The following is a 24971-nucleotide window of genomic DNA, read 5'->3' on the forward strand; positions in this document are numbered from 1 at the left end:
TCTAGTTGGGGAGGAGTGAGACAGTGGCATAAAAGCCGCAGGGGTAGATACTCCACAACATATTTGAGAACCAAAACAGAAGGCAAACATATTCGGGGCGCTGTTTCCCCAGCAGCAGAAGCTATACCACACACGGCAAAACCGTCACAGATTTTTCAGTAGAGGAACAGAAGTCATTCGTTTGTGGGGGATTTTTTCCCCCGATATTCCCCAAGATGGATAGTAGCTATAGAAAACTTTGTTCGTTCAGGAACACCAAGACATAGATCAAGTGTTCCTTTACTCTTCACAAAAAATAAGACACAAGCTATCTGAGATAGCGAGGGAAGCATGCATGCTTCTGTATGTTAAGTTATTTCTCTGTTATTTGGTACTATATTGGTAAATCTGTAGCTCGCACAGGTCTGGGTTTCTCTCATATATGATTTCTATTGCTTTTTTTTTAATTAAGATGTAAGCAATCCAATTATGCTCTTCTTTGAGATAGGCGTTTGTGTTACGAAGTTAGGCAGGCAGCGTCTGGCATGAATGAGGCAGGTTATAGCAACACAGCAACCACCTGCTTACAGCTGTCTAGAAACAAGTCTCATCCTGAGCTAGATATGCCAATAGGCATCTTTAGTGAGGCAGAAAGAAACCTATCTGCAGCTGCTAAAAATTCATTACCTGCTGTGGTTCAATCCCCCTTCAGAGCCGGATTCGTAGGATGTGGAATGACACAGTTCGAAAGCAGTCCGAGTCTTCCTTTATTACTGGAGATATAAACAGTTCAGCATCACTCAACAGAGGTAATTATAAACTACTTTTCATATTTCTTACTCTTTTGATGGCTTTAAGGAGTCTGAAATGTGTTGCCCCTTTCCCCTCCTCCCCCCTACTCCTCACCTTGAACAACACTGGACTCACATAAGAAATGTTACAGTGGTAACTGGGAGGAGGTTTTGTGGTTGTTGCCTTTTTTTTTTCCTTTTCTTTCTTTATTTTTACACATGCATTTTCAAGAATTGTCATTTCTGGAAGGGAGTTAGGAAAAGCGAAAAAGATAAATGAAATGAGGTTGAAAAGAAATCTCCCCTTTTCCTCAGTAAACTGCTAGTGCCAGAAGCTGCTGAGGTGTCGCACCTCATTGCTGCTGGTGAAAATGGTCCATTACAGCACTGTACAGCCTGTGTTAAGCATCACAGCAGTCCTGATTGTCCTGAGTATGTTGCAATAGTGTCACCTTTGTGGGAGCAAAAATGAGCAGCAGAGCATAGATGTAAGAAAAAACTGGGCTTGGAACAAAGTTGTCTGCGTTGATGTTAATATACCTAGTTTGAAGAACTGACTGGTGTGAACTTTATAGACGTGCGGAGGAAAGACTATCAGAAATTTATATGCCAAACAAAATGTGGTGCCTGGCACAGGAGGAAATCTGAACGGCTTTTTTTACAAAAGTTTTTTTCAAGGAGTTGCAGGAAAACAATGGTTTATTTTTCCTCCAGTACAATTAGTTTATGGCTTAGCAACCAGATGCCAAATTCTATTTTATCTGCCCAGTTGATGCTGGAATTAAGATGGGGTAGAACTGAGATTACTGGGCCCAGCTGTTCTCTCATGACAGTGAAAAATCAAAAATATTTCAGTCCTAAGGGTTGGACTGCAAGGCTCAGCTGAGAATTGCGTAGGGAGTTTGGTTCTTATTTAGTCAGAATTCCCATGATTTTAGGGTGAGTTTTGTCTGAGGATAGTCTTGAAGGATTTTGACTGTGCTGTTAGTAATATTGACTACTGAGTGCTGGGGAACTAGGGGTATACAATTCAGCTCTCTGAACATTATATATATCACCCATATCAGCACAAAGGGGAAGAAGGTGTAGTTAACATGGAGATGCAATTTTCTCCCTCAGCCCACTCTGGTGGGTTTTGTGCCAGGATATTTTCACTTTGCACTGAAGATCCATTAATAAAGACGGCCATAAGATGCTGCTCTTGCACATGCCCGATTTATCCACACACATTGCCCTCGCATCTCTCTCTGTCTTTGCATCAAAGACTGGAGAGCTATAGACAGGCTTCTCTGGGGCTAATTTAGAGTGGGATTAGTGGCTGCACAACGTTTACAGCAAGAACCACTGTTTCCCTCGGCCATCCATCGCTCCATCTCGGCAGGAAACCAAACTGTGTTATGCATGAAACGTTCACTCCTTTAGTTAGCACAGAAGTTGACTTGCTTTCCGATGCAGCTGAGACTACAAAAGGAAATGCTTTAGCAAACAGGATCTTCTGGGCTCGTTGGCAGAAGAAAGGCATCTCTCCTTTTTCAATTTAGGCTTTTTTTTTTTTTTTCCATGCAAAGAAGGGAGTATGACCATAAATTGGAAAAGCTGTGAAGAGGTTTCAAGTGGGCAATCTTCATTCCAGTGTGGCGAGAGCCTGTTACTAGATGTGTCTGTTATTTAAAGGTCAGTTGGGAAATGAACTGCCAGGGGAGGCATCTTCAAAGTGGATTTCATCCAGCTGTCTCCCTTGTGTAACACCAGATGAGATGAATCACCTGAAGAGCCTGAATCTCAGAACTACAGAAGCAGCCTGATAACTGTCTTGGAAGGGAAGCCTTTTAGGTGGGACATTTAAGGGAATTGAGTAAGTTGTACTATTCTACAAAGGCATCCTCCCTCTTTTTCATGCAGGCAGGCACAATATTTGTTGTTGTGTTTTTTTTCTTTTCTGTTAGACAGAAGTATCTGCAAAATGGAGGTTAAAACATACCTGTGGGAGTTAGCATCTCCGAAGTAGCATGTGGCCAGTTCTGCTAGGAAAATATACCTGACATCAACATAATCCCAACTGCATGGGGCCCTAGATATTTCACACTTTATCCTGTTTATTCCAGCTGAAAAGAAATGTTCATGGTCTTAGGGCTTTGCATAGAGCATAAGATGTTTCTTCAATTTCTCCAGAGGGAGCTGCAGCCTGAACAGACCAGAGGGGCAATGTGGATTTCACAGTTCTTGTCTTCCTCTTAGTATTTTAATATATATCAAGCTTTAAAGGAGCTGTTTTGTTAATGTTTTATTTACAAGTGTGCAATAAAGGCTCAGAGGAGTCAAGTGCGAGCCTTGAATTGTATGGTTAGTAACTTTCCCTGCCCAGGGTTGATACAGCAGGCTCACGTACCTGTTCAAAAGTCCTTCTCTAGCCCTCCCAACCTAGACACCTTTTGCATGAAATTATCTGTATTATCCCAAATGAAACATTCTTTGTGCGCTGGTATTTTTCCCAGAGCCTTCAGACAGCAGCCCCCTTTCTGAAACAGGGAGAAAATGATCCTTTCTTCCCAGAATTGCCCCATCCTCCAGGTCCTGGCCTGACTTCACTTCTCCATGTCCTGGGCCAGCGCTGAGTTTTCATGTTTCTGTTGTGGGAGCAGAAAGCAGTGAGACATCCTCCAACTGGGGTACATTCTCATTTAAGCCATTTTTCCCCTGATCACATTCACAATATTCGCAGTCCCCTGCTGCTTGATGACATCCCGGGCAAGACTGCTCTATCTGTCCTATAGAATCTCTCTGCACCTTCCCATCCTCTCTTCTTCCTCCATAAAGCTCCTGGGCATCAGTCTGGAATACGGTGTCTGTGTTAGTGCATCCCTCCTTTAGACATGGAACTATGTCTTTTTCTGATTTAGCAGATATTGCACTGCTTATGGCTTTTTTCATCTCCAGATCCTCTTTTCTCTACTACCTCCCTCCCCCTCCCCCCACCCCCAAGTAATTGGCCATAATGTTATTTTTCTTATTCTCATTTATCACACCAGGAGCTTCAGGCATAATCCCAAACTTGCCTGACATAATGTGTTCTGTAATGTGAACTGTACTCACTCTTGACTCCTAAGACATACACAGCCATTTCAGATGTTTCTCGAATATCCATTTAATTACAGATTAGTCCAAAATGTTTCAAGCTTCATTTTCCCTTACTGCTTGTTATGGCTTAGTAATGGTGTGAATTTGGGGTTCTTATACCACTGAAATCAGGAGGAAGGGAACAGAAACCAGCCATGGATATCCTCTTCTACCGTCGAATGAAGAGCACACCAGTCCACCTCATGGACTCTGTTTCAGGATCCAGTGGAATTCCTGCTCCCTTGCACTCCCACTCTGCAAGCTTGCCCAATTTTTCCCACCATGGGTCTGGCTGGATATTTCTGCCATCGATTTCACGTTCACCCTCTGCTCTACATTTCTTTTCCCAGTGCTGAAAACTTATAGGGGTGTAAAAGCTGAACCAAGCTGATTCCCTCGTGAATAGAAAAAACAAGTCTCCCTTTGCCTGGAGGGTGTTCGGTGTAAGTGATAGGCACGTACAGGCACTTGGATGCAATGCTGAAAAACCGGAGCAAATGTAGAATGGACTCTTTGCTAAAACTTACTACTATGAAGGCTGAAAAGTAGAAGGTATGAAGGAAAACAACAGACAGTTTTCCTTTGTGTTATGTTCATGAGGAGAAAGTGGAGCAGATGACTGCTTGGTTGTAACAGCAGATTTTTTGGTACTTGGGCTAAGGACAGTTTTTAAAAAGAGCTAGAGACTAAAAGCAATCAACAGCATTACTGTTACTACAGTTCTGCTGTACTTGTGGATGCCGGTGGAGCTGTGCTGTACCTGCGGATGGAGCCAGTAAGGGGGACAGGGATGTCTGTCAGCATGGTGGTGTTGGTAGCTTGGAGGGGACCGCTGTAACCATGAGCACTGCTGGGCTCTGATGGTGCAGCACGGGCTTGGGCTTTGGGTACATCCAAGTGGCCACCTCAGGAGTGTGAGGGACAGGTCTGTTTGCACCTTCAGAGTGTTACTGTCAAAAAGCACTTGGATAGCTTGGACAGCTTTGCAAACAAGCAGTCATAGCACAAAACAGCAATGCAACTCCAGCCTATTTTTATCCATGTCTTAGGTGAGAGGTAATACAGTAATTACTGTCTTCCTTTGGATATGAGATAACTGGGAGAGAAAAAAAAATCATCATGAACTATATGGTACTTTGTTACCCTTCAGGTTTTCAAGTTGGTGATATTGGTGATTTTATTTATTATTTTTTTTTCCCAGAGGAAAAATGGAAGTTACCTGTTAAAGAAAGGAGCATTCCTTGTTTTGGTGAGGCTCGAGGGCAACAGAGACAAAAAAGAGTTTGTCACTGGTATGAAGCAGTGCTTTGTTACAGGAAAATGCACTGATGAGCTATGTATATCCATTCAAGTTAGCAGATAAAAGGAACTGTATCTTAACAGTTTTTCCCCCTCTGGGGAAATAAATGGGCTAGGGGTAAAGCCACCAGACTTCTTTGAAAACAGAAACTGCTCCAGAAGTTTGTTGTGTTGAGTCAAGCGCTGAACTCACACTATAACGCTCTGAGTCTTGGCTTACAAACTAGACAAGTTTTATAGTTTATTCCAGGAACAGTCTTGCTGTACAAACAGGCGTATGTGCACCTCTTGTCTTTTGGCTATGTGCAGATATCCCCTCACCCTCAAAGCACTGCACACCATCCCCCTCGCCGTCATCCATGGAGGTCTCCTGGAGGGATTTCCTGGTGGTCTGCATTGCTGCTCCACTTGTCTGAAGGACAAGAAACACCAGGGAGCTGTAAAAGCAGAGCTGTTTCATGAGGGAGAAGAGCTGGGAGCTGAGGGGCGGTCAAGCACAAGCCATTGACCTCACTGACGTGGGCATGGTCTCACAGGGGCTTGAGCCAGCAGGCACAGCTGGGTGCTGGTAGCAGGGTCCATCTACAGCTCTGGACAAGGTGCGAGGATGAACCAAGTCCAGCCTAGAGCAGTGCGAGATGTTGGCAGAGACAGGGCTGGAAACGGGGCTACTGGTCCAAGGTCCAGTCAGTAGACAAACAGAAGGCAAGGACTGGGTGCCCAGGGCTGAGCAGGGTGTGTGGGTCCCCGGTGGGTTTCACTGGGGCCACTAAGGCCCAGCAGGGTCATTGAGACCCCGACAGCTGGTGCAGGATTGGAGCCCAGGACCTCTGGCAGCTCTTACTGCAGAATGGTGAGTCTTAAATGTGAATTCATCCTTGTGGCCCTCAGGGTCCATTCGTGAGGGAGCATGCCCTTGCCAGCAAACCCCATCAAACAGTCACCACAAAGCCCTAAGACCCAGTATTGGCACACCAGATATTACGCCTGGCTACGCTGGCCATATTCCCTCCCTGTTTGTTCCCATGCAAATGGGCTGAAATGAGAAATAGAAATGAGGGTATTGTCTGTCCCTGCCCCTTGCTTTTTGTTCCCAAATGCATAAGTGTTGTTGCATGTCTCAGCTTCGAAGTAGCGCTCCAGAATAAATACTTGATTTCCCTCTGCGTTATTATTTCTCCCCTGCGTTTTTATATCAACCGCAAAGACTTAATCTGAAACGCACACGGGAAAAAGGGAAATTATTGCTACTGTTTTCAGAGATAATCAGTTTAATGTCAAATTCATGTGGATTTCTTCATAATGAACTGAACAAATTGAGCTCAAATTCAAACAGTGGGAATCTGAGTCAGAGAGGAAAATTAAAATGAAGAACATTAATATCCTGATTTCTAACCCAACCGAGACCTGATTGTTTCCTAAATGAAATCTCCCATCAAATTCCTCCCACCCACCCAAAAATATAATTAAGCTGTGATTTCTAGGCTGAAATTGTATCTGTGCTGTTAACTCAGTAGGGACAACTGTGTGTGTTGCAGGGAGGATGAGTGAAGTTTTATATTATCTTCAGGTGGCCTTATTATCCTGCATTTTTAGGAAGCAGTTATTTAGAAAACACAGTAGAAGGTGAAATTCTTCCTTTGGTAGGAGGCTGTCACTGCAGAAGACAGGAGCTGTGGGTTAGTGCTGGGACACTACAGTGGGTCAAGTTTGGGTTGCTCTCCCCAGATCTTCCCTTTCTGCTCAGACGGGGGCTGCCAGCTGTGTCTCAGTGGTGCGAGATGAAGATGCATTGGTTTCGGTGTCTGCAGAAGTGGTGGGGGTCATGGCCTGGACATAACTTGGCAATACATCAGTGAGAACAGGGTAGACTTTGGTATGATTAAAAGGAGAGACAAGCAGAGGAGGAATAAAAGAAAGAAAAGGAAAGAGCAAAAATGGAAAAAGGAAAATCAAGTCAAGATTCCCCCCGGAATCTCAAACCCCATCCCCGGGACACTTCAAAGAGCAATTACTGCTCATTGTAGCCCATTTGTGATGCTGACTCTTTGCTGCCAGTGCGTAAAGCAGAGAGGAGGTGGAAATTTGGATACTGGAAGCGCTACTGTTGTCATGCATCAGTCTTTCTCAAGATGCTCGTTCGCTCCTTGATGGATTGATGTGACCAGTGTGACAGTCAGATTTCTGCTGAATTCATGCTGCATATAAAACAAATAGCAAGCAGCCAAGCTCTGGGTGAGGTGGAAACGCCTCTACTCGTCTTGATAGGATGTTCAGAGGGCACCGTCAACTGATCTATCCCAGTCTGTCTAAACACTTCTTACCTGCTCTGAGTAACACCTGTGGCTCTTCTTGTGGCTTAAAGATATTAGAGAATAAATACTTTCTCTGTTTTCTTTTCATTTGTTTTCTTTTCACAGTTGGCAGCAAACAGTGCCCCAGTTTTGCCTGTGAAGTCAGTCAGTTTTCATGTTGTGTCTTTCAGAGAGATGGTTTTATGGTGTGGGGAATTTTGCATTTCAAATAAGCAGGTTGTGGCTGTATGAACACGCAAGTTGGCTGGCAGAGTTAGTGATGTCCACTGCAATTTTAAAACATGTTTTCAAGTTTGCTAGATCACTTTTTTTTTTAAATTTTATTCTTGTTTCTGTTGTCATGCTGGGGTAGGCAGGTTCAGCGCAACAGAATCCCAGGGTGTCCAAGGTGCCTGCAGTTGCTTTCCTTGTTTATGAATGAATCTGCAAATGCCTAGAGGAAACTCACCGAAATATTCCTGAGTGTAAAAATACTTTGCATTCTTTTTTTTTTTTTTTCTGAGCACTAACCAGTTCAAAAATAATTGGACTAAAGGAAAGTGTCTGTCTTCTGCAGACCCTTTGCTCTTGTGAGTACCATCACTGCTTGACTGGGGATGTGGTGTAGAGCAAGAAGTGCATCTTAGTCTCAACCTGGAGATGCTTTAAATGCTTTGTGCTCCATTTTCAGTGATGCTCAGGGTTTTCTGGAGGCAAATTCAAAGTTGAGCCCAGGATGGCCCTGGTAAGGGGCAGCAGCTTCTGTGACCATTCAGAGACTGTCATCTGACAATATGCAAATCTCGTTTTGTCATCATCTTTGCTTTAAATCTAAGACAGGGCACTTTCCCCCAGAACCTATCCTTTTTGCAGAGTGCTGAGAGGTGTCAGTGCTTAGCACTGTCGTTGCTCACCATTTCTGAGCCAGCAGGGGCAAGGTGCTGCATGAACCTGAGGGCTAGCAAAGCCCTCAGTCTTTTCCCTGGCATTTTCTTGATGAAGCTCTTTGGTTTCATCCCCCATTCCCTTCTGCTTCTTCTTTTCCCTGTTGCAACTGTTAGAGACTGCACACATCCTCCCCTGACCCCATGGATACTCCTGCCTGGGACAGATCACCCAATGGAGGATGTATTTTGGAGGGAGTAGTCCGCATGCAGTTGCACTGAAGCAACCAGGAGGGATTGCTGTTTGCAAGCCATAAATCTCTACAACCCTGTTAAGTGACTGTTGGTTTGGCTAAATGTCAGTGGCTGGCCTCAAAATGACCCATCCTGATAATCACATATGAAGTAGAGAGACATTCCGGGTAGATGACAACAGAGGAGTATTTTCTGTTTGTAAGGGAAACTCAGCATCCTTCTGGACTAGCAAATTGCCTCTGCTGATTTTTTTCTTTTTTCCTCTTTTCATTTTCCATCAGCTGTACATTTTATGCTAGGAAAACTATGAATTTCTGCACTGAGGATCAAAACTTAGGGAATTTAACTCCTATTTCTGCCTACATGCAAAATGAATCCCACTGTTGATTGTCTTCTGGTTTATTTTGCCTCTCTGCTGCTTGGGACTGAGTTAGCTGAGATTTGTTGCAGTGATTTCAGTGAGTGACGTGACATTCTTCCTTTGGGAGATACTATGAACTGGCTTTCATTTCAGGATTGACAGCCATATAATTGGAAGTTCAGTCATTAGGTGGATCAGATTTAAAGAGGAAAAGTAAAGGCAAGGCAATTTCTGAAATCAGAGCAGGCTTTGGGGAGTATTAGATCCAGCAGAGTATTGCTGCAGAGCAAACTTAATATGATGACTGTGAAGGAGGAAGGAAGAAAGCATGGCTGCTTATATAGATTCCTATAACTATGGTCCAATTTCCACTGTAGGCAGGGCTCTCCACACGTCTTGGGTAAGAGTGCAGGTGTAGTGAGAAATAAGCATAAGCAGGAATAATTAGGAATAATGCATGTTTCTATAGTTGAGGTACGATGAGGTATAAACCTTTGGAAGGGGTAGTGGTGGTAAAAAGAAATGCCCCATCCTGGGACACTGTTTCTGCTTTGGGCAGTTCAGAAGGAACCAGCGAGTGGGCAAATATTTATAAATTGGTGTAGACTACCTGTGTGTTTCGAACAGGGCCTGTAGATTATAATCCAGTGGAGGTTTGTCATCTAAAATCATTGCAGAAGAAAGGAAGAAGAAAAGGGGCAAAGAAATTCTTTTCCTTCCCCTCTCTCTGCATAAAAGCACAGGATGTTTCATTTGGCAGAAGATGGCCCAGAGCTTAACAACCTCATTTGCTGAAACTCCATTTCGCTGCAGTCAGTATTAATAGCTTCTCAATGAATAGATTAGATGCTGCAAGTGACAACAAACCTATTTGAGAGAAATTTAATAGGGAGGTTTATTGAAGTTTATTAACTGAATCCTGTTAGCTATTATATGAACACAGCTCGATAAATCTAAACGTCAGAGCATTTGTTGGAGGGAACCAGGAAAAATGCTGAAAATACCTGTTGTCCTCCACCAAATATGTGTGATTTCGCTTTTCGTAATTTCATTAATCATTTGAATAAACTGCAAGTGAGCATGTGGAAGACCAGGATTCTTTAAATACTTGAAAACCTGCCTGTAACACAGAAAAGGACATTAATGAATGCTGGTGAGGAAAGTCGCAAAGACTAGAACTTTGACTGCTGCAAACCTACTTCAAATCTATTTTCTTTCCCTGGGAGTAAAGTGGAATAAGTAAGTTAATGCTAAGGGAGGTACAGAACCAGCCAGGATTTACAAACTGACATCAGAGCAGAGAGGCTGTCTCAGTAGCATTCAAGTTACGGAGGTGAGTTATGAGGTTAGGGTAAGGCAGCATGTGTTATGGGTTTTTTTTTTTAATGGACACTTAGGAGAGGATTCATCTCTAACCATATCTTTGGTGTCTGGGCTAAACTGTGCTCCCTGATACCTCAGGCTCTGCGGTACCTTCAGGGAAGGGTCCATGTGCTCTCTGGCTGTCGCTTGTCTCTGCAGGGTGGTGTGAAGTCAAGTATGTGAAGTGTGAGAAGTTGAGGGACTTGATTTATGGTGGCTGCGAATAGCAAGATAAGTTGGGTGCTTCAGGAGGCAGAGCGGGTAGGAGTACAGTACCGTGCCCCAGCCCTGCAGGAAGGGAGCTGCGTGGTTGGCAAAATGGGGAGAAAACAGAAAGATTAAGGTTGACCAAAAACACAGCAGTACATGCTTTTGCCATTGTTTCTTATGAAAACGAAGCAAAAAAAGCCCAAGAAAAACTGTATTTTGGGAGTGCTGGGTCAGAAGCAAAGAAACCTTTTGTTACAACTTAGATGTACTTTTCTCTAAGCTGTTTTTTCTTTGTTTCAACTGTAATGAAAAGATGACATCATATGAAAAAGTCAAAGTCAGCTTTCATACAAACCACTCTTGGAACAAAGAGTGAGAACATTCCATTTGGAAAATACTGATCTTTGTATGGACATTTTTTAAGCATTCAGCTGATTCACTGGTTCATCTGATATAATTTGATAACTGGTCTCCTTTCTCAGCAAAACTGCACTTCTGGCATGTCTGCTGGGTGATGGGGGAAATCTCCCCCTCCCTCCCCACTGAGTTTCCACTCTGCTAAAATGCACATAGCAAAGACAGAGCCGATTTTGGCATGTGATTGAAAAGACCCAAAGCTAGAGATGGTACCCAAGGGTGTGGTTACCTACGTGGAGAGATGAAGCCAGCGAAAGCAGCGCTGCTAAAGCCGTTTCAGCCTGGTAGAGCCACACTGAACAACATTATTTTTCAGACAGTCTGGAGGAGCAGTTGGATCCTTCCTGATGGGTAGATCATGCAGATGATTCAGGTTAACCGAAATGCCTTTATATGGTTTTGTCAGCCAACTGCCCACAATAAATTATTTGAATTTTTTTCCTGAATGATGCAGTCTGGAGTCTGGCAACACGTGCCTGTCATTGTAATTTTCACCTTTTGCTTTCAGTGAGTGGATAAATCATACTTGTGTTTAACAAGGTGCAGTTTTCCCTTACAGTTACACCACCAAACTCTTCCAAAATATCATTTCTACGTTCGGTGTTGTCCTGCATCAAGGACATCAATTTCTATCTTAGAAAGGGAAGATAAAGATACCCCTTAATTCGATACTGTCATTACAATAATACCTACTTTCATAGGCACACAAAACAGCTAACTGTAGCCATCTGAATCCTGTGCGGGTTTACAGTGAGGGTAAAAATTGTGGGATTTTCATTTTCTTTGCTCTGGTTTGTTTCCCTATCAGATTTTCTCAGTTCGCAACCCTCCAGATCTTCCCCTCACCCTGAGCACATGCCGTGCCTTCTCATAGCCTTTCCAGCCTGGTAAGAAAGGCTGGACCTTTGGTACTTGGATCACAAAGATCCCCAATGCTATGAGAGGGACAGGAGCATCTGCATGTTACCCAGCTAATAGTTGCCTTCTGTAAAGAGCATCATTCCTTTCTCCTCGTGATCACAGTCCGTAAATCCTTCACTTGAGGAAATCCAGCATCAGAAAACCTTGAACTGGCATTGCCAGAAACCTGAATTGGAATGTTATTTTGGATATCGGAGCTAGCCTGGTAGCCGTGTTTTGCGCTGGACTTTGGTTGAATATCAGTGGAAACAGGGATGCTTGGGACTGTAGTTGTATCTGCATGATTGTAGGGAATGTTTTTGTAGGGGTGTGAGTTCTGCTGTTAAATATGTTTGTGGGTTGTGATGGTCTCATTGCACTGAACAAGGAGATGCCCAGGTGAAGCTGTGGGTTTGAAGCCCCATCTTTTTTCTAGCCCCAAATTCATGCTTTCACAAGTACACAGCATGATTATTATTATTATGAGTCTTATTATTGATCTGATCGATGCTTATAAATACTTAAAGAGAGGGTGTCAAGAGGATGGGGCTGGTTTTCAGTGGTGCCCAGGGACAGGACAAGAGGAAATGGGCACAAACTTGAATATAAGAAGTTCCACCTAAACATGAGGAGGAACTTCTTCACTTTGAGGGTGGCAGAGCCCTGGAAGAGGCTGCCCAGAGAGGTTGTGGAGTCTCCTTCTCTGGAGACATTCAAACCCCACCTGGACACGTTCCTGTGCAACCTGCTCTGGGTGGACCTGCTTTGGCAGGGGGTTGGACTGGATGATCTTCAGAGGTCCCTTCCAACCCCATGTCATTCTGTGATTCTGTGATAGGGGTTTGGAAACAAAGTGCATTTGCTTTCAGTAGAGTGCCTTTGACTAGCAGAACCAAAAGTGTTTCAACACAGCAAAGTTTAAGGCAGTCACCCTAACTAAAGCAGATAAAGAGTGGTGGCTGTCTGCTGGGCTCAGGTGCTTCGGGAGATGGCAAAGGAGGGATTTGTATAGGGAATGTTATTGCTGAATGTAGGGAAGCAAGGATGACACGGGGCTGTGGGATTTACTGGGAGAAATCAGTGTCACACCACAGATGGTGAGAGCCGAGGATCCAGCCGTAAGTGAATAAATAAAAATAAACAATGAATAACTGCTGCTTGCCGAGGATATTAGGCAGATCGCCAGCACCGAGCCAGACAGCTGCCAAGGGTCATGTCCCGAGAGTGCTCTGCTGGGTAGGAGATTCAGAACAGCTGACAGGCACCCACAACCCTGTTCTTTCTGCTTTTTGGGTCCCTGGACATACTGACCTCTGCCACACGCTGACTGGGCACAACCCCGGCGCCCGGCCCTTGCTGCGCACCCACACACAGGGCTGCAGGATCAGCCTCTTTGCTTTCTCTCCTGATATTTTGGGAGAGCATTCTGCTTCGATCCCGTGCTTTCGTTATTGGAGTTCTGTTGGCTGTTTATTACCAAGGCCATTTTCACGCAAACAGGGTCATAGTTTGGTAATCTACCTGCTTCTTCTGCTTATGCCTCATCTGCAGACCTAATCCACTCTTCCTAATATCCCCGTTGGTTGCTATAGCAATGACAGTGTTATGAAAAAGGCAGGATTACACTTAAAAGTATGGCTGATGTTAACGTTTTTCTTTCTCCCTCATGGGGAGGAGAAAAATAGGGATTTGTTTGGTGTATTATTGTTTTATCTAAAACTTTAACTGCAGGCTCTTTGGAGCCTGAATGCAGTCCTTCTCCCTCAGCATCCTTTGAGGCTGGAAATAGATGATCTCCAGAGGTCCCTTCCAACCCATATCGTTCTGTGATTCTGTGAATGCTGCAGCTCTAAAGCAGTTAGGGAGTAATAAGAGCCCAAATTAATCAATACAAGGTACATATCATTTTGGTTTTAAGATACCAAAGGTTACACTTACTGTGACCCACAGAGAGTGTGAAGTTTGCTGTGGCCAGCCCAGCGTGATGGGGACCTGCTCTAGGGTGCTTAGGGCCCAGTTGGGTTTCTGAGAGTCTTAAAAGGCAGCTGATCATGTTAGCAGTCAGTTTGGTTTGGATTTGCATCAGGAGAATTACTCAGCACTGCCATCAAAAAGTGGCATTTTGATCAGTAAATTAAAAAAAATCTTGATGCCCTCAGCAATCAAGGGAGAGGAAGGCAGAAAACGCAGTATTTTCGCTTAGTAGCTGCGTACGGGAATGGGTGACTGTTTTGTTTTACTAAGCCCCCTCTTTTACACACCCGAGAGAGCAAAAAGTGACTTACTCTGATTTTTAACTTTATGCCAAGTTTATAGTCAGCATCATGTATCTGCATTAAAAGTTGCCAGAAACTACATAGTTTGTAACAGCCCAAAAAAAGCCAGGTTTGTGTGAATTCAGCTCGCTTCAGAGCCCACCACCCCGGCACATGTAGGCAAGTAAAGCATTAAGTGCTGACACAGATGGGTCCCTTCTCATCTCTTGTCACAAGGCAAGAGCATCCACCATGCAAAACAGCTCGACCTCCTCAGCCGTGGTGGGATCGGCTTGTTCCCACCTGCTCGGGATTGCTAGACAAGATCTGACTGGGGATATTTTGAGTGAGATGCTTTTTCTGGCAGTTGCCATTTAAAGACACCTCAAGCTAAACTGTTCAAAATCACATGGCGGGTATATTCTTCTCTGTGTCAAATCTCTAGGGACTGAGTTGGAGATTGGGTAAAATCTCAAATGGGAGGATTATATCACTTGTGAATTGATGGCCGGCGTTAACTTTGGACGTTGCCGTTACCTGTATAAAAGTGACTCCCTTCTTGAATCTTTTATGGCCCAGCTTGATTAAAAGTGGGATGAAAGCAGAAAAAAATTTAATGGACTTAGTACTCACACTGGTATAAAACTAGTGCAAGAAGAGAAGTGGTTCCTACAGTCTCTCATCCAAGATTGATGGAAAATACATTACCAGAAAGAATTGACTCATTTACCTATTAGTTACATTCAAGGTTGCTTAGTTAAGCATTCATATAATGTTTTCTTACAGGAGACAGCTTTGTTTCCTTATTTCCAAACACAGCAGTTCATCTTGCTTTCCATCAGCATAGCCAAAAATATCAGGTGAGAGAAAACAAGTCTTTTTTTTTCCAGCTGCATGTGTCAAGGAGCCTCCCTGGCATGCAGCCCCCATACAGTGCCGCCTTCTACTTTGTCCTGTGCTCAAAAGACCAATTAAGTGATGCGCTAATGCCATACACCTGGGGCTGAGAAGGGCTGGGGGAGGATGAGGGAGAGGCAGGAAAGCGGTCTACTCTCTCCTCTACCCGCGCAGACACAGAGAGACGCCACGCGGGGAATGGAGCCGGGGCAGTGTACAGCTCTGGGGACTCTTAGGTTTGGCCGGTTTTTGCTTTTTTAAAAATAATTAGTAGGTGTGAGCTTTCAGAGAGCTTGCCGCTAAGGGCATTTGTACCAGCCAGAGGCCCTTGGGGCTTATGTATCCTCAGCAACTCCATCCAAAAAAAAAAAAACAAAAGAAAAAAAAAAAAGAAAGAAAGGATAGAAAAATGAGGTAATTAGTTGCAAAGAAGAGATTGTACTTAGCACCCCACATACCTCACAAAGACTGCCTCTGCCATGCCACAGGGCCTCCTCCACCTCTAAAAGAAGCAGATGTGGTCTCCGTGCCCCAGCCGTTGACGAAGGCATCCCTGGCCAGGATTGCTGGGTTTGGGGATTAGCTTTTCGGTCGCTTGTCTGGGTTGGTGCTATCAGATGTTAGTGACAGCTGACCAAGTGACCAGTCAGGCGACTTGAGCCCTCTGACAGCACTGTCCTGACGAACTCTAGTTACCCCACCAAAAACTTAGGCTCCTGGTGGAAAGGTTTGTCTTAACAGTTTAGCCCTTGAGGTGAAAACCATGGTGTGTCCTTGAGTATTCCTGCTCTAGGTCTCTACTCATGACAGTGGGAATGGCCCTGGGGGCAAGTTTTTGAGTCGGTCGTCTCTTTGGATCCCAGAGGAGATTTGGAGGAAGGACTTAATGGGGTTTTTGGTCCTGTAGGTCAGCTAAAAGGTGGGGGAAGGCTTTGCCTCATGGGTTGATGCCTATAATAGGAGTCAAGGTAGGTCTTGGCAGCCACTTGCCAAGCCTGATGATCCTGAAAAGCACAAGTCCAGAGGCTGCGACTCCAAGGAATAGACCAAAATGGGAGGACAACTGCTGGATGAGTGCTTGGAAACAACAGCAAAGAGGTCTGGGAGTAGGGAAACAAAGTGTTTGTGGGGCAAACGGAGAGCCTTGAAGTGTGCATCTCCATGGCCACTCTCGCTCCTGATAGAAATGCCTGATGGAGCCATGGTGCTCTCGCCTTCAAGGGTGGATTCCAGTGATTGTGGATGTGCTTGACAGTGGTACCAGAGCAGCAGCTGAAGTGAAACTCACCCTCTTAGACATGAGAAACAGCTGCTCTCTGATAAGTGCCGAGAGCCTTTCGAGAGGCTGCATTCTCCATCCTTTCTTTTTAATTCTGCTTCTTTGATTTTAGATGTGTTGCAGAGGACCAGTAAAAGAGATCCTACCCCATAGTGGGAGTTGAATGTGCTGTTTTCTGTTAGTTATTATGATTATTTTTTTTACTCATTTGGCACTTTCCAGAGAGTTTTCCCCCCAACATTGTGTAGGCTGCCATCTTTCTTTCTTTCTTTGTAGCAAGCATGTGGGCATAGCCTTGCTTACACTATGAGCAACTGGGGAACCACCATAAATGTAGCTTATCCGCTTTCTGATACATTTTCTTTTGCATTGGTTTGGATTTGTGCATCGTCAGTAACATCTGTTCTGCTTTAGTGGCATACAGTTTTCTGAGTCTAATTAGCTGGCTGCTTGTAATCAGGACTATTTCAACTGTTGTCATTCTGAATGTTCTTTTTCCCTTTTTTTTAATACCACATTTGCCTGATTGACCTTTTTTGTTGTTTTTTTTTTCTCTGTCTTTCTATCGGGCTGCTCCAGGAGCCATGGCTAATCATCTTATAACCAATGCTCTGCTTCGTCCTCATGGCACTAACAACCCTTATAATACATTGCTCGGGGAATCGGCGGTCTATAACAACCCTTCTGTCAGCATGTACAACGCACAAGGTGTGCTGGAGTTTCTCTCTAATTTTTCTAGTGAGAATTCCATTTTCTGTGGCTTATTTTGGCCCATTTATATTTTTTTTTTCTTCCTTTTTTTTTTCTCCCCATGCACACACACTTTGTTTTTTTTGGAACTGGGCAAAAAAAAAAAGATCCCCTCCCCTTCCTTTCATTTCAGTGCATCTTTCCATTTTCCCAAGGCTTTTTTCCATGAGCAATCAAATTCACTTTGAGAGACCCTCGTCAGTTCTACTCAAAGCATTCATAGTGATTTTGATTTTGATTTTTTTTCCAATCTCCTCTGTTTTGTATTGTTTTGGTCTTGTGTGTGTATTTTGTTGGACGAGTCCATTCCTCTCTTTGTTGTCAGCACATTTCCTTGTTAAACCATTCATTTCAGAAACAGGAACACCTTTGAAGGTAAGTGAAGCTAAAATAGCCTTTGCCACCAAAGCTGCTCTCATTTGAAATGGCACGGAGAAATGTGGTCAGCAGTGCACCAGCTTGTGCAGGAAAAAAAATGCAAAATAAAACAAAACTGCCCTTGATCTCTAAGAGAAATGACAGCTGAAGAGAGGAGCATAGGTCAGCTCCAAAGAGCAGAGCTTAGATACTGTAAGAAATGTTTTGCCGTTTGCATTAATACATTTTAGATGTAGAAAGAAAAAACAAACAAACAAAAAAACCCCAAAAAACCTTGTAGGGGAACTGGAAGCTCTTGCATATCCTCCTTTCGGCAATGGAAGATGAACAGGTAGAGTCAGTTGTACCTGACAGGGGTTTCTGCCGTAGAAATCGGTCTCGTCACCTATGTGTTTGTCTCTGCTCTGGCCGTGGGAAGGGACCATGTGTGTAAGCTGATGTCCTGATGCTTCTGTGGGGGAGAGGCAGGTGTGTTCAAGCAGGACCTGAGGAGGAGCTGGGGAGAGTGGAGCTCTGTCTCTTGGTGGCTCTGTCCTGCTCTGCCACTTCCATGGGATTTTTTTCTTTTTTTTTTTTTTTTTTACTTGCTTGCAAGGTGGCTGAATCATTACAAGTAACACTGCGTTCAAGCACAAGTGTGTCAGCACTCTGTCAGCTCTTCGCTCCCAGTGAAGGCGTCCCTTTCCAGTAAAGGATCTCTGAGCAAGGGAAAATAAGGATGGTTATAATGCAAGCAGGAAACCCCTCTTTGTGCTACATGGCAGCATATTGTTTGTGATAGAAATAGATATTGAACTCTATCACCAGGGTATTTTCATTCAAATCACATGGAAAGCATACCTGTTTGACCTTTTAGCTGTTCATTAATTTCCTAAACTATGCTAACTTCGTGCAATAAATTTTCTTCCACAAATGCATTTAAAAAAAAAATGTTTAAGATGAAAGGCTCTGAATTTTAAGAACTTCAGTGTATCACAAATTTCAAAATGAGCTTTGATGTTCTATAGTTTTTTGCATGCTAACACTGAGGTTTGGGGGACTTTCAAATCAAGGGGCAGCAGGCAATGCTGGGTCAGCATTTGGCTTAAGAGAATCCTGGTGTTCAAGTCTGGGTGTCTCAACTAAACATAAGGGATTTGGGCAGAAATGTGACAAAAAGCTTTTATGTGCATTTTAATAATCTTGTGTTCTTCTAATTTTTAAGACTGAGCTAACAGTATTTTATTCAGGTACCTGAGCTAACAGTATTTTATTCCACAAAAACAGTGTAATTTTGCAAGTGCTATTCGGTGCAACACAGCCAGATGGATAATAAAGAAACCTACCCAGTATTCATCCATGGGAGATGAAGAAAGAGACTGGGACCAGTACCGATCCCATTTAAGCCCCTGAAGCTTTGCCATTGACTTCAGAGGGAGCAGAACCAACTCATTCTTTCCAGGAGGCTGCAAGTTAATTAATGACCATACAAGTGGTATAGCTATGCTTTTGAAGCTGGTTACTCGCCCTGCACAGTTACAAACTGTGACTATTAGGAGAGCCCACAGCAGAAACGAAGGCTAGCAAAACCAACCAGGCCTAATGGCCTTGGCGGTTCTTTGGGATTTAAGGATGCTGCGCCGGCAGGCATGCTGGAGTGATGGTAGTGCATTGTGAAAGTAGACGCTGTCACCATTTCTGGGTGAGCCGTGGCTGGGATTGGCATGCGGTGAGGGCATTGCTACCCAATGTCATCCAACTAATTCATTCCACGATCACTAAGGCTATGATTTTTTTTTGTACCTTCATCTACCACTCCTGGTGCTGGCTATGGACAGGGACAGAACACTCTAAGAAGCCTGGGGCCTGATCCGCTCCGCTCCTTCCTTTCCCCCTCTCCAGTTGTGTGTTTTAATATATCCTCTCTGCTCAAGCCCAAGCTGCCCCATCTGTGGTAGAGACTCACCAGGGGCTTGGGGCCCTAAAAGCACTCCTGAGAAGAGGTGGGGAATCAGACCCTACAGGGCAGAAGTCCCATTTCCCAGTGGCAAAAGTGATTCTTTGATGGGGCACAGAGCATAGAGGAAGGAGGAGATGGTAGGTGAGGGGTCTGGCACCCCACAGCACATGCCAAGCGCTTATCGTCACTGGCAGCTGACGGACGGACGCTGGCTCGGTCTCTAGGACACAGGATTTTCTCGAAGTGGCTTAACTGCTTTCCTAAGAGCTAATTTTAAGAGAAGGCGGCAGTTCCATTAACAAGCTCTGGTTAAGCCCCCAGTGTGGCACAGACTGTTGCAAAGTGGGAAGCTGAGAGTTATCACTGGCTCTTCATCTTCATCTCTGGCTCTTCTTGTTTTAACCCTTTCTTCTCAATAGCTTCATTTAGCGATGCCATTATTTGAACTACCGTTCCTTTAATTTTAATTTTTTTTTCCGCAAAGTCCATGTATTTTGCCATGTGTTGAGTTAAAAAAAAAAAAGCACAGACTTACCAAAGTTTGTAAAATGCCAGCAGCCCTGTGATGGGCAAAGTCATACTCTTGCAAAGCACTGTTGGAGAGGATGGACGGCAAAACATTTTTAGCAAGGAAAGAGATTTTGGTTTCAACTGCCAGGGGTTATTATAACTAACAGTAAGTAAAGCCATTTGTTTTAAGACTTTGGAAGTGATGTTGACAGTGCCTGTCTTCTCAAGTATGACCGTTACCAGCTTTTAGACTTAAAGTTCCAGGCATTATTTCTTGATTTGTACTGCACGTTGAACTTTTTATAATGGCATTGGAAAACATCTTAAATGTGATAATTTTTTTTTTTAATAAAAATGTGGTCTATTGAATATTGTGCATAAAATAATTTTTATGTCTAAAATGTCAATATTTTTAACCTGAAATAAACCATGTAACAAATTCATGTATTCTGGGCAGTGGAAATTATTTCCGTTAACTCTCTTTTCTGCATATCATCAACTTGCTTTTTACTCATGTTTCTCCTACTGTCGCTGTAAGCTTACTTGTTGTTTTTTCTTTCCTTTTCTTCATGCTGTCGTTTAGAGCCCTACAGAGAGACAAGTATGGGAGTAAAGCTAAACATTGCATATCAAATGTAATTTTTTTTAGTTCACTTTTATTGCATCACATATAGATGATGTAGTTAATAAAGGAAATTCATCTCACAGTTCTGAAATCAAAAGAATATAAATATACATATGTATGTATACGTGTATGCGTGTGTATGTATGTGTGTGTATATATATGTAAGTGTACATATATATAGAGAGAGATGAGATTAGATGATACTTTATTTTTCATTTTTGTGGTATTGTTTACCCAACGTAGTTTCTCTTATAACTGTGCTTATGAATTATTTTTTTTAAACTTCACTTTTTTTTTTGCGAGGTCATGGCATTTTTATACGGCGTGTTTCATTGCAGACCCCACTCTGTTCTCACCTGTGATGCCTCCATTTTGTTTCCCCACCAAACCCCAGCTCTATGCATTGACCGCAGCAGTGCAGCACTCAATGCATATGTTACTTAACGTGACCATCAGACAGATGCTGTTATACCCGTCACCAATTACATACGGTCCTCCCCCCCCCTCCCAAAATGCTCACTTTTCATTTCTCCTCAAACATCATGACTCGGTTGGAGAGCTTCCACCATGAAAATCAATAGGTTTGCTCTATGTCTGTGATGGCGAGTTGATTTTTTGGCATAGCCTCCTCGTTTGTTGGGAAACCCGGGGCACGGCAGCACCCTCTAAGCTTCAGAAAACCTAAGAAGTGACCGACACATTTGGGGCATTTCACTCAAAAGCGAGAAGAAAGCCTGCAGTAGTGCTTTCCAGCCCTTGACATGCAGCAACTACTCCATCACAGACATGGATTGAATCTTGCATTTTCAGAAGGTACACATGCCATGAACTAAGCATGGTATGAGCAACTGTTCATCTGAAATTGTCAGCTAACGGCTCCTCTAATCCACCACAGCTTGCTGGGAGTTGCTTGCCATTTTTTGGTAATGCCTGAAGCTCTTAGCTGAAAGGTCAATACGTTATTTCATGCACCCCCATGCCTGCACTCCTTCTAAGGACACCAGTAATCCCAAAAAAGACAGCATCGCAGCTGAACTTTTAAAAAACCGTTGGGCCTGATTTTCTTCTCCCTTACCCAGTCGTGCTGCGTTCCTCTCAAAGCGCTTCCCGGCCATCTCCCATAGTGTGTTGGGAAAGAGCCAAGCTCCAGCCTCACATTGGCAGTGTTGAGACACCTGCAGACAACCTATGGGCAGTTTGCATACCATAGTTGAGGGGCACAGTTTCAACCATAGTTGAGGGGCACCCCGAAACCCCCTTACTCCTCTCAGGTTGCCCTGAGCCTGCCATACGGTGGCAGTGGTGGTACTTGCTGTACCTTCCACTGAACCCTCTGCAGGTGAAATGGGAGCTATGTTTTAAAGGCTTTGCAAGACCCCGGGATCATGCCTCCTCCATGATCGTATTAGGAAATCCCCACCTGGACAGTGGAGTAAAGAATTTCGCTTGTGCCCTTGTGCCAGGAGAGGGGGCAATTAGCCTTGTTCCAAAAAAAAACAAAAACGCTTGGGCCAGAAAGCACTTTGTGTGTCTGCCTTGCTAATCTCCAGATCCCGCCTTACGCCTTTACCCTGGCAGCCTGCCCAGCAAAAGGGGAGAGTGGATTGATTTCTTCCCTCTTGGAAGGACACGCTCCCCAACAAAGCCAGGGTAATGATTAACCCGGGCTGCGAATACGTTTCCCTCGGCTGGGGGAAATTGCCCCCTTCCCCTAAGGCACCTGGAGCCAGGGCAATTGGCACCAGCCTGGGACCACTTATTTCTCAGCTCCCCCAGGAACACATAGAGCAAAGAGCGAGAGCCATAGCAGGGACCGGCCAGGAGAGGTTATTCCCTCCTGCTATCTGTTGCCCCATCAGGTCACGCACTTGATGGTGCTTTCCATGTTTTTTTTCGGTGGGAAGACCTTAAGCCGGTTACCTGGAGCTGCACCCCCCTGTTTTGGCCGCGACGTTCTCCGCGCTGCCGAGCCCCAGCAGCCTAGGAAGGGGGTTGGAGTGCGCGCATCCCGCGTGAGTGTCCTGTTTGTACAAGTCACCCTCTCTTGTGTAATGTTTTTCAGAGGGGCTTCTGAACAATGCCAGGGATACAAGTGTCACGGATACTCTACCACTGAATGGTAATCACGGCAACAGCTACAGCATCGCCAGCGGCGAGTACCTCAGCAACTGCGTGCAAATCCTTGACCGCGGGTATAACCACACCGAGAATGCCCTCGAGAAAAAAATCCTGAAGGAACTCACTTCCAACTACATCCCTTCCTACCTGAACAACCACGAGCGCTCCAGCGAGCAGAGCCGCAACCTGATGAACAAACTCGTCAACAGCGTGGGCGGCGGGAGCGAGGACGATGCCATCGTGCTGGACGATGCCACTTCCTTCACCCACGAGGAGAGCCTGGGCCTGGAGCTCATCCACGAGGAGTCGGATGCCCCGCTGCTGCCCCCCCGGGTGTACTCAGCGGACAATCACCAGCCCCACCTCTACAGCCGGCGGCGCATACCGCAAGACAACAGTGAGAGCTTTTTCCCCTTGCTGACCAACGAGCACACGGACGACCTCCAGTCGCCCAACAGGGATTCTCTCTACACCAGTATGCCCGCGCTGGCTGGCATGCCCATGACAGAAAGCGTCACTGCCAGCACCCAGACCGACCCTCCGCCGGCCAAAAGTGGCGGTGGCGACGCCGACGATGTTTACTACAAAAGCATGCCCAACCTTGGCTCCAGAAACCACGTCCATCAGCTACACACTTACTACCAGCTAGGTCGAGGCAGCAGCGACGGTTTTATAGTCCCACCAAACAAAGAGGGAACCCCCCCGGACGGCAATGCAAAAGGACCCGCTCACTTGGTTACTAGTCTATAGAAGATTCAGCAAAAATTAAGCAAAGAGACAGCAAAAAGCCCCTCCATAATGCTCGGTTTACTGTTCTGAGTTAATCCAAACAGTGGTAATATTGTGTGTACTCCTAAATCTTCATGGTGTTCAAAAGGAAACTCTCGGACTTTTTTTACTGGAATTTTTAGGCTGGCCCAGAGAGGACAGTAACTGCTGCCCCCTCCTCACCCCCCCAATCCCCCTTCTCCCCCCATCCTCCTTCCCTCCAGACAGACTTCATTATGTTAATGAAAGAGGTAGATAACGGCACACTTCGTGGCCTTCTCAAGTTATGCCGTGTTTGTTTAAACAATCCTTGATGCTGTGTTGCTCTTAATACCGAGGACCTGATTTAGGAGGGGGTGGGGAAAAAAAAAGCAAAGAAAAAAAAAGGAAAAAAATGTGCATTTGAGACTAGTAGTGATGATGCATCTAGGTGGGAGCGCCGCACAAAAACAAGCTAGCAAAACTCTTTCTTACCAATCCAGATCACGTCATGGGTTTTGGTCACTCACAACTTGGTTTCACTGCAGCGCCCTTTGCTGTGGGAGCAAACAAAACAAAAGCAAATTTAACGAGATGGAAGGGAATCCTAGAATACTGTGCTAAAGGCATATTTTACATTTTGCTGTATTAACGGATGATAAAAACTAATGGCAGAAAAAGAGAAGCGAACAATTTCTATGTAATGTACAGATACTAGCATTGCACATATAGTCTGCTTTCTGTTCCTCCAGAACTTGCGTCCCTGTTAATGTAGTGGAAAAAAAAAAAAAGAATTTTTTTCTGTTGTGCTGGTCTTGTAAGTTTGTCTACCAGTAGGAGCAAGGTTTTTCATAACTCCTCTTTTTTTAAAAAAAAATTTGTTTTGCCTCTTCCACTGCCTCTCCCCTTCATCCCCTTCCCATCCTGGCAAAAAAAAAAATCTCAATGGGCAAAAATAGAATGAACAGCACTTTCTAAGAACCATTTTTAGTAATGCCATCACCGTTTCTTTCCAGTCAATACAGTCTTTTTATTTTCTCATGGTATAACTTCCTTCAGCCAGCATATTGCTGGCAAACCTTTTGGCAGACAAGAGCAGGGCAAACTTCCCCGTTGACAGTGCACAACCGATCGTGAAGATAATCCTGTGAAGCAGCTTTGGTGAGCAGCCCCTCAGCCAGGCCGTAGGGTCGCATCCGGGAGCTGAGAGGTGGGGGGTTTTTTGCGGTCACAGTGGGCTTCCACAGGAGACGGCCATTTCCCTGGAGGAGCAAAGGGCCTTCACGGCTCCGTCTGGTCCCTCGTTTAGGCACTTGTACTGCAGTGGCTAAGAAGAAAATTGATTGACGTGTAGTGAGCTATAAAGTACTTTGCAGTGATTTAAAACTTTAAAACAAACAAACAAACAAACAAAAAATCTTCTGTTCATTATTTTTCCTAACAGGAAATTTATTTATTTGACAGGATTTTTAAGTAACATAGGCTTTCTGGAGGTAAACTAGCAGCACGGAGTATGAATTCTTTTTTTTCTTTTTTTTTTTTTCTTTTTTTTTTTTTTTTTTTAATTTATGATCCATTTTGTATGGTCTCAACAGTTGAATGAC

At 44.4% G+C, this 24971-nt stretch overlaps 1 protein-coding gene across 17 annotated transcripts in view; it reads left to right on the forward strand.

Moving 5' to 3' along the window:
• ADGRL3 (adhesion G protein-coupled receptor L3) overlaps nucleotides 1–23750 on the forward strand; it is a 288036-nt gene extending 264286 nt beyond the window's left edge. For 10 of the 17 annotated variants that reach the window (XM_074147553.1, XM_074147555.1, XM_074147559.1 and 7 more), the window contains 2 exons: nucleotides 692–788; nucleotides 22565–23750. In XM_074147553.1, coding sequence (XP_074003654.1) covers nucleotides 692–788; nucleotides 22565–23370 — 903 coding nt within the window. In that variant the 3' untranslated portion in view covers nucleotides 23371–23750. Of the gene's footprint in view, nucleotides 1–691; nucleotides 789–16879; nucleotides 17009–20460; nucleotides 20513–22564 lie in introns of all 17 variants that reach the window. The other 7 variants (XM_074147565.1, XM_074147566.1, XM_074147567.1 and 4 more) reach the window with 5 other exon arrangements.
• Nucleotides 23751–24971: the final 1221 nt, after the last annotated feature.

Source organism: Numenius arquata, chromosome 5 (genome assembly GCF_964106895.1).
Source record: "Numenius arquata chromosome 5, bNumArq3.hap1.1, whole genome shotgun sequence".
Taxonomy (NCBI): domain Eukaryota; kingdom Metazoa; phylum Chordata; class Aves; order Charadriiformes; family Scolopacidae; genus Numenius; species Numenius arquata.